The following is a 10,228-nucleotide window of genomic DNA, read 5'->3' on the forward strand; positions in this document are numbered from 1 at the left end:
AGATTTAGAACATTACCTAACAATTCCCAGTGGGTCTAAACCAGCACCCAGTAATCAAGCATTCATAATACTGCAACAAAATTTGTAAATACTTGAAAAAAAGGCCTCATTTTAGTTCAGACCCAGATCTGCTGTCAAGTAACTTAACATCAGGTCAGGTTTTGCTGCCAACATCCATTTTTAGAACTTTGTGGATTTTGGATAAAAGATTGTGGATTTAAACTGGAAAAATGGAAACGTCAGACAAAAGTTTTTAACTATCTTTACCCTTAACTTAAAAAACAGTGGGTTACAAAAATATAGTCTATTAAGCCTTAAAGTTTACAAACTTCCACGATAGTACAGGTATTCTATTTCAACTGTTCCTACAAGTTAGTTAATTCATATGTCCAAAGAAAATAACATATTTTAATTTTATTATGATATAAAATGCATAAAATATATTCATTTTCTAAAGTATGTCTTCCTTTGTTGCACCTGCTAGTTAAAAAAATAATTATTTCCACAAGCTAATAAAATCTTGAAATTGCTTTGTAATTGATCATAGTTAGGGTTTCAACTAGCTTAAAAGGACATTTGGACTCTGGGATAATAGACTCAGCAATTGGACAAAGAAATTCTCCATTTCTCTTTCTGTTGTCTTACATTTTGGAAAAATAGAAAAAAAGTAGGTAACAGGGATCAGAATGCTTATTATAAGAAAAGTTATGGCCCTAGCCGGTTTGGTGCAGCAGATAGAGTGTCAGCCTGCAGACTGAAGGGTCCCAGGTTTGATTCAGGTCAAGGACACATACCTCAGTTGCAGCCTCGATCTCTGGTCCCAGTCTGGGCAGCAACCAATTGATGTGTCTCTCTCACACCCATGTTTCTCTACCCCTCCCTCTCCCTTCCACTCTCTCTAAAAATCAATGGAAAAATATCCTCGGGTGAGGATTAAAAAAAACACAACATACCTAGACTGGTTTTCCACAGAATTTTTAAAACTATGATAAATGTTCACCTTGCAATTCATTAATTGAGATACAAAGAATTAAAATAATTAGTATCTATTCTTTTGTAATAACAATCACCTGGTTATAATTTCTGTGAACTCCTGAAATACCTCAAAGACAGTTTCTGTAAAAAACTAACCACTACTTTGCATGTATGGTTAGCACTTGGTAAATAAGAGTATTTAAACCTGGCCAGTGTGGCTCCGTGGTTGAGCACTGACCTACAAACCAGATGGTCACAGTTCAATTCCTCGTCAGGGCACATGCCCAGATTGTGGGTTCAATCCCCAGTGCAGGGTCATGCAGGAGGCAGCCAATCAATGATTCTCTCTCATCACTGATGTTTCTATCTCTATCTCTCCCTGTCTCCCTTCCTCTCTGAAATCAATACAAATATACATTTTTTAAAAGTATTTGATAAGTTAAAATATCTAATTCCCTGAGATGCCAGAGAATACATCCATCAAACATCATTGTACTAGAAAGAAATCACTTCGCTCACTACACGATCTGACAAAGTATTGAATAAAACCTTACCTGTCTTCATCTTTGTCATACAGTTGATAATAATCTCCACAGCCATTCCAAAAGGTGTTATCCATAACTCCTTGCCTTCCTGCTGTGGCTCCACTTTCTGATGTTATTTGGTTATTTTCTGTTTCACTCTGTGTAACTCGTGCAAAAGGTAGATCCAAGAACATACAATCATGTTCTCCATCGTAGTCATCACATTTTATCAAGAGGTCATCTGAGCCATTTTCCTCAACTTCCAAAGCCTCCCTCCACCTCTGAACACTTCTTTGCTTAGCCTCATGCCTATTAAAACCTGATTCTTGGTTCACCTGGCTTGAACTTACCAGTTTTCTAACTTTAGGCCTCACTACCTGTTCAGGAGAACTTCCCTGCTTGTTGTCCCTATCTCTGGTATTTTGTTCACTGCAAATATGCCCCAGAGCACAGGCTGTATCTTCAGTTGAATTTTCTCTCTTTCTCTCCTGGCTAGTATTATTTTGTTCTTTCTTTCTAATAATCTCCTCTTCAGAGGAGGACCTCCGAAATTCCTGGTTGGTTTGACTGACAATGTCACCAGTAGAACTTTTCACTAAAGGAGCTGAATCAAACTCTTCAAAATCATCTCGTTTTTCACAGCTAAGAGCGGGAACTGGTGGTAAAAGACCTGTATTTGCCTCTACCTCTCCATTTTCCAACTCAAATATTGTACTGCCCAAAGCTTCCTGATATCTACCACCTTCCACAACTTCTGAAGAAGGCTGAAGACGGTCATTATCCTCCTCTCCATGTCTGCCATCTGGATCATGAGAGTCAGTATGAACCAATGCAATTCCATTTTGGACACTTGAGGCATTACAGGCTGCTGGAGTATATTCTCCCTCAGAGTTATTATGAAGATTTGTACTGCTTCCTAAGGTCTCCCTGCCTTCCCCACTATGTTGTACTGCAGCAAAGGATGGACTGCTCTCAATGGTCTGATTCAATGCTGTATCACAAATGGGAATTTCTGTTTCACTTTTTTCAAATAAAGGATTGTTGGGTAAAGAAGATTGAACTTGATCCAATGGACTGGAACCTTTGTAGAGAACAAAAGAAAACATATTTGGAGAGATTAATTTAGATAAAATTTGATTTAATACTGGCTATTTAAGTAAAAATCATATCAATTATTACCTCTTTGAGATTATAAAAGAATTTCTCTGACAGGTGCTTCTATGTACCCTTACTTTACTGGGAGGGCAGAATGGTTACCCTATGAGTTCATTTATGCCACTGTGTAGTCACTCAGTATCATCTCACATATCTTTTGCAGGTTTTCCACTAAATCCTAATATTTAAAACATTCTGTAAAATACATTAAAAGCAGAGGCTAATGAAAGACCAAACAATAAAAGGCTTAAGTGAAGTCACTGCCCTCCCAGTTCTTGGGTTGTGCAATTCAAACTTAACTTTTCTATTACATGCAGGTGTAAAAAAAAAAAATTCAAAGTACTTATGACAGATATAAGATCAGATTACAGATATAACAGAAATGAGACTGCACTGTGTTTGATGTCAATTCAGAAGATTATATCTTAGTAATATAGCTATAATGAGTTAACTTTAGGTATGTTACAGCTATGAATGAAAAACAATGAAAAAGTCAATGTTAATTCTCTTTGCCACAGTTTGTCAGAATCTTGATACAAGAATAAAATCATATCAAGTCTATAAATTACTTTAGCATGAGTATCTTTTATCACTACTAATGGAATAATAAAAATGAAGACATGAAATTTATTGAACAAAAATTTATAAATTATAAATAACTGAAGATCAGTCTTGTCCTATCACCAATAGGCTTCTTTAATAGAATGACCTTACATAATAATTCAGATTTTTATATATATATAAACTAGAGGCCTGATGCACCAAATTCATGCAAGAGTAGGCCTTCCTTCCCCCAGCTGCCGGCACCGGCTTCCCTCTGGCACCCGGGACCTGGGCTTCCCTTGCAGCCCCAGCTTCCTCCAGAAGGTGTTCCAGAAGACGTCGGTCTAATTAGCATATTATGCTTTTATTATTATAGACAGTAAAAATAATCTAGAATTATCAAGTTTGTTCAGAACAAGAGGAAGATGGCATTCTAGTCCAAAATCATGTATTTTAATACATGAATATCTGCAAAATACTTTTCAAACTACTGAATGGTTAAGAAATTTTAACTAAGAATTAGTTGACATTTATATTTTATAAATGATTTTTAAAAAAAATCAAATGAGCCAAGCTATATTGCTTCAAGAGACAATTTTAAAAAACAAAATTTAAACTTAATATGCAGGGAAAAATATACTCAGTTAACATTTTAAAAATGTATTTGATTAAAACATGATTTCCTCTGGTTGAAGGATGTGACAATGTAATCACTGATATGAAAGTGTAGTTATATTTTGATAATTGGCCATATTCTATTTTCTTCTATGTTTAAATATTAACTAGAGGCCTGGTGCACAAAAATTTGTGCACTCGGGGGGGTCCCTCAGCCTGTGCCCTCTCACAGTCTGGGACCCCTCTGGGGATGTCCACCTGCTGGCTTAGGCCCGCTCCCCAGGGGATCGAGCCTAAGCTGGCAGTCAGACATCCCTCTGGCAGCCCGGCAGCCCTCGGGAGATGTCCACTTGCCAGCGAGGAGCAGGCCTAAGCTGCAGTCCGACATCCTTAGTGCTGCTGAGGAGGCGGGAGAGGCTCCCGCCACCACCACTGTGCTGGCAGCTGTCAGCCTGGCTTGTGGCTGAGCAGAGCTTCCCCTGTGGGAGCACACTGACCACCAGGGGGCAGCTCCTGCATTGAGCTTCTGCTGTCCCCTGGGCAGTGTGTGTCATAGTGACAGTCATTCCCAGTCGTCCTGCTGTTAGGGTCAATTTGCATATTACCCTTTTACTACATAGGATATTAATTCAATAAAAATTTAAATTAATTAAAAATTTCAGAATAGAATTTCTTCATAGAAATGTACAGCATTTTTACTCATAGACACACATAAAACCCACTCACAATTTCAAATATCACAAGATTAATTCCTTCGGTCTTATTAATAGTTTTTAAATAATTCTGTGGTACATACCTGAGGAATTTTCCTTTGGAACATCATCTAGTTCCAACACTTCATAGTCATCACCAGCTCGACCTAAGCTTCTTTCATGCCTTGTCATACAAGGTTTAAAACTGACATAGGCATGTCTTCTTCCATATCTCCTGCCTGTGATTGTCTGATATCCTCCCGCTGGTTTGGGCCAGGCAGCCTTGTTGGATTCTTGATCCATTGCTGAAAAACAGAGTTAAAAATAAGAGTCACAGCAATGACTTTCATACTGGTGATTGGTGGGGGTACTGTTTGAACATATATGCTACTTGCCAAATCATATGCTATTAAACATCAAGTGTACCTTATTTTTTTTTTTGTAAATTAAGTTTCATTTATTTACTAGTAAGCAATTCAAGAGTGTCAACCAATTTCTAAAAATTACTTATATTGAAGTCTTAATGTTTATATAATAATACTCTCTCAATACAGATTATTTAAAAAATAAAACACAAAGTAAAAATAAAATAATCAACACCCAATATTTTAATATGCAAGCAGTTCTCATTTTCTCAAGTGTACCTTATTAATATGTACTATGTTATAAAAGTTATGTGGCCTCTTTACCCACAAAAATATCTTTTAAAGTTTGGTTCCTTTAAGGTATTTAAGACTTTTATAATGTAACCTACCAAAAAGATATTCATATGCAAAACTACTATAGTGCAAAAGCTCATTAAGGATTGGAAAATGATTCTCCAAATTATCTCAGAAAAGAACCTTACATATAAGTGCTCAATACATATCTGTTGATTTCATTACTAGCACATGATATGATGATGGTTTCAATTACATTAAGAGGAATACATTCATGTCAAAGGTAACAGTTAACTTCTTTAAACAGTATATATAATACCAAAAAGAACCAACTGGACCCACCATAAATAAGTCCAATAAGTTAGGGCCAGATAAAATTCTCTAAAAGAAAATAATGATGAGCCAAGTCAAATACATGCTACCCCACCTTTCAAAATTACCAATGGTATACATTATGGTAAGAAAAGCCACCAACATTTGAATAACTTGAATACTAAGTTATGATGATTGAGAAATAATAGTAGTAAACAGTAGCATCTTTTACTAAATATGACATTATTTCATATGTATTAAATATAAGTTTACTTAGTCAATTCGATTTTATGTATACAATGCGGGAACTAAACAAAATATTATCCCACAGTATATGGAATAGTCAATAAATACAATAGTTACATATTTTTATTGCATTAAAATAAGAAGTATAATTGCTTCCAAGCATGAAAGAAAAACAAACATGTACTTATAAAATACAATAGCAAGTATCACATTATGTTATTTAATCCCCTCAACAACCTAAAGAGGTAAATACTGCAGTTTATTTTAAAGATAAAAAAAATTAAGGTTAAAATTAAGTATTTAAGTAGTTTGCTCCATAATACAATAATATGACTCCAGATCCAGTTACCTTAACAATAACTTCAAAGAAATAGTCTCCAAAGTGGAAAGTACAATTGAAGCCAAGGGTATGTGAAAGGAAAATATAAGAATTTCTACTTGCATTTATTTTCATATAAAAAATTAGAAATGCAGCTTTATAAATATTTAACATATGGAGGAAAAACTGGCCTTAAGTAAGACCATAATCACATGTCATGTATGACACTGAGGTATCTGGAGGGAAAAATATAAAGTCCTCAATGTAGAGATACTTTGCTTACCTGCTGGCTCTTTTTCAGTAAACTGTGACATATATGACAGTTTTTGTGTGCCCAGTTCAATGGAATTTTGGATGTGACTTAGTTTTTACTCACACAATAAAGCTGCAGAAGATTCCTACAAAGAAACAATGGATTAAACAAAATAACAACACAAGCACAAAACAAAAAGGCAAAATTAATACTTCTGCTTCTAGTGAAACCTTTGTTAGCTTTATAACAACAAAAAATCTGATCAGACAAGTTAGTAAAAAAACCTCATCTATATATATAAGGCTAATATGCTAAGTGTCCCTCCGAACATCCGCTATGACCACTAGCGGTCAGATGCTCAATGCAGGAGCTGCCGTAATGCGCACTGGCCATTTACAAAGAAACAGCACCGTGGACCTGGTGCTGACAAAGCAACACTCGGCTTCTCCCAAGTGGGACACAGGCCCCAACACCACCCCGGAGCCACAGCCCACCAAATCACAGCCAACGTTGCCTAGACCCCATGGCACAAAATGCGGCCCACAGCCCAGCCCAGCCCAGAAACAGTCACTGTGGGCGCTGAGTAATGACATCACCTAGCAACGCCCAGCTTCTAGCAACTAGCCTCCAAACATTTTACACTTTAACCAAATGTCTGTGAAGCCTTTTCCTGTGCCTCATCTCATTTGATCCTCACAGAAGTCCTACAGTAGGTAGATAGGAGAATCAGTGGGATCCTATTTTCTTTTCATTAGCTGGAAAACGGAGATTTAGAAAGTTTAGAAACTTGACCCAACTGAAAAGAAGTAAGAAATGGTGGACCTTGAAAATGACTTCAGGTTTTCTCACTGCGTAGAATATAGTCAAACACTGCTGCAGTTACATATTTTACCCTTTGTTCTCCCTTCGTGATCTACAATAATGACCTGCTTCATATTGGTATTTACCACTGTGTTGCTGACAATTATCTGAAAGAGAAGTTGGGGTGCTTCACTGGGCTGGAAAAAGTGTAGCTAAATCAGAAAGCAGGTCTACGTAAGCAAGTTTATCTATAGACTAGAGGCCCGGTGCATGAAATTCGATACATACACACACACATACATATGCAAGGCTAAGTTGACTTGAGTATGCACGATACACATAAAGCTCTCGCTAGCGCCAATCACACGTGTGTGTTTCAATCTGTCACTATCGATCGTGAATTTGGTTGACACTTCTACTATAGAGAAAGGGTGAATAGCGGTATTAAAATATTTCTTCAGATTAATTCCCTTTCAATGTGCACTGTGCCACTAGTATAACTATAAAATGACAATTTGAAAACAGTTTTACATCTCCTCTTGAAAAATCTTGCTGTAAGTATATTTCATCCTTAAGACTGACAATAACAACAACACACACAATTAATAAGTAAATAAGCAAATTTATTTGGAGAAGTGCTGACTGGGGTATGTGACCAAATTATTTGGTACTCTAGTACACTATGTTATATCTTTGCTTCTCCATCAAGCACTATATTGTTCTTTTAGCACTGGTTTATTAAAAAAGTTAAACCTAAGAATACAAACTTAGGCTTATGGTGATTAATATATAATGTATGCAATGTATAATGTATGATAAGTAATGTATAATGGCTTATGACAATTAAAAGTTAATGTGTGTAAATAATGATATACTTATGCTTTACATTAGTCAATTGATCATTCAGGTATTTTAATCCCAAAAAAGAACCTAGTCTAAATTAGAAAAATCAAAATCTACCATGTAAGAATATTAAAAGACCCTCTGCAGTTTTGAAATTAATACACTTATTTACTATTTCAAATGTTGCTATCTGTGCTCTTCTCAAAGTTTGATAAGGACTTAATTTTTTATTTAAATACCTGATTTAAATATTTGAGCTATTGCTAACTTCCTATCACCAACTCATATTTATTAGAAGACGATAGTTCTGTAAGTGAATTTATGTTATCTGTCTAGCCATGGATAGCTATTAACATACATAGAGTATACACATACATTTCCCCCATATCTATATATATAAAGGCCTAAGCAACCGTTACAACCAGTTGACCAGGACGACTGATCGCTATGACATGCACTGACCACCAGGGGACAGATGCTCAACGCAGGAGGTGCACCCTGGTGGTCAGTGTGCTCCCACAGCAGGAGCACCACTCAGCCAGAAGCCGGCCTCATAGCTGACGAGCACAGCTGCAGCAGCGGCAGGCAGCAGCGGCAGGCAGCGGCGGCTGGAGCAGCGGGGAGCGTGAGTGGCGGGGCACCCGGCTGCAGCTTGGGATCCTCCCCAGCTGCCTGCCACTTAGAAACTGCTATAGCCCTCAGGGGATGTCGGACTGCCAGTTTCAGCCTGATCCCCACAGGCTGGCAATCCAACATCCCTTGAGGGGTCCTGGATTGCGAGAGGGTGCAGGCCAGGTTGAGGGACCCCATCCATGCATGAATCCGTGCACGAATCCGTGCACCGGGCCTCTAGTAAATTATAAATTTAGCAACAAGTTGTAATCCTCTATCTCAGTGGTCGCCAACCTGTGGTCCATGAGATCCGAAAGGTTGGCGACTGCTGCTCTACTTGAACTGAGTCAGACTGTTAGCAATAGATAAAGGGTGAAAATATATCTAAAAAATCATACTGGCAAAAATAAAAGCTCTAATTAATACTGTTTTAATATGAAAAAAATCTTAACTGGAATCTTTATACATTTACAGTACAATAAATGGCAATCTTAAAGGGTAACTATGGACTTAAGTTCATGAGTATTTTCTTTGGAATAAGGCTTTATTCTGACATGTTCCAGGGCACTATTTGCAGTGCTGATACAACAATGAACAAAATGAACAAATATTCCTGATCCCCAAAAGCATCACCAAACCTCTATTAGAATAATGTGGTGGTTTTAAAACATACCCACAAATTCTTTAATACTTCACCCTTCAAAAAAGCAGAGCCTAATTTGCTCCCCTTAAGTGTGATCTGTACTTAGTAACTTGTTTCTAATAAAGATAATGTGATATAAGTGACAGTTCGGGATCTAAAAAATTAGGGCACAAAAGGCATTGTGGCTTCATCCTTGTTTGCTCTCGCTTTGCTCTCTTTCTCTGAGGGAAACCAGCTGTTACATCATGAGATCACTCAAGTAGTTCTATGGAAAGGTCCATATGAGGAGTAACTGACAATTCTTGAGGAATTGAGGTCCTCTGGCAATAGCCATGTTACTGAACCAGCTGGGAAGTAGTTGCTTCATCCACAATCAAGTCTTCAGATGACTGTATTCTAGGCCTAAATCTTGAGTGAAACCTTATGAAGGACCTTGAGCCAAAACCACCCAGCCAGGTTGCTCCTGAATTTCTGACACACCAAACTATCTACACTAATAAAAGACAAACATGCAAATTGACCTACCTTTGCTACACCTTAAGCCACGCCCACCAGCCAATCAGAGCGACTATATGCAAATTAACCCAACCAAGATGGCGGCCAGCAGCCAGGGAGCTGGAGTGAGCAGGAGTCTTGGTTGCCCCGATGATGAAGGAAGCCAAGCTTCCTGCCTGCCGTGGCGGCTCTGAGCTCCACTCAAAGCAACAAAGTTTCAATTATAGAAGATAAATAAACCCCAGATACCTGCTTTCAGCTGGCCGTGGCCACAGAGCTGGAGCGAGCAGGAGTCTTGGTTGCTCCAGTGATGGAGGAAGCCAAGCTTCCCACGGCCAGCTGTAGTCTCCGCAAAAGGCAACAACGTTTCAATTATAGAAGGTAAATAAATCCCAGAATAAAAAAAAAAGAAAGAAAAAAAGGAGAGGCTGGGAGCTCCAGTCGCCGGGGGGCTTGGCCAGCCTGAAAACAGCCCTCAGCCCCTCACCCAGGCTGGCCAGGCACCCCAGTGGGGACCCCCACCCTGAAGGGGGTGTGACCA

General features: G+C 38.0%; 1 protein-coding gene across 3 annotated transcripts in view; it reads right to left on the bottom strand.

The window, feature by feature from the left end:
• PJA2 (praja ring finger 2, E3 ubiquitin protein ligase) overlaps window positions 1-10,228 on the bottom strand; it is a 65,526-nt gene that overhangs the window by 31,293 nt on the left and 24,005 nt on the right. For all 3 annotated transcript variants that reach the window (XM_005866444.2, XM_005866445.2, XM_005866446.2), the window contains 3 exons: window positions 6,324-6,438; window positions 4,609-4,809; window positions 1,530-2,580 (listed from right to left, as the gene is read on the bottom strand). In XM_005866444.2, the coding sequence (XP_005866506.1) occupies window positions 1,530-2,580; window positions 4,609-4,809; window positions 6,324-6,354 (1,283 nt within the window). In that variant the 5' untranslated portion in view covers window positions 6,355-6,438. The remainder of the gene's footprint in view (window positions 1-1,529; window positions 2,581-4,608; window positions 4,810-6,323; window positions 6,439-10,228) is intronic.

The sequence above is a fragment of the Myotis brandtii genome, unplaced genomic scaffold, assembly GCF_000412655.1.
Source record: "Myotis brandtii unplaced genomic scaffold, ASM41265v1 scaffold230, whole genome shotgun sequence".
Taxonomy (NCBI): Eukaryota; Metazoa; Chordata; class Mammalia; order Chiroptera; family Vespertilionidae; genus Myotis; species Myotis brandtii.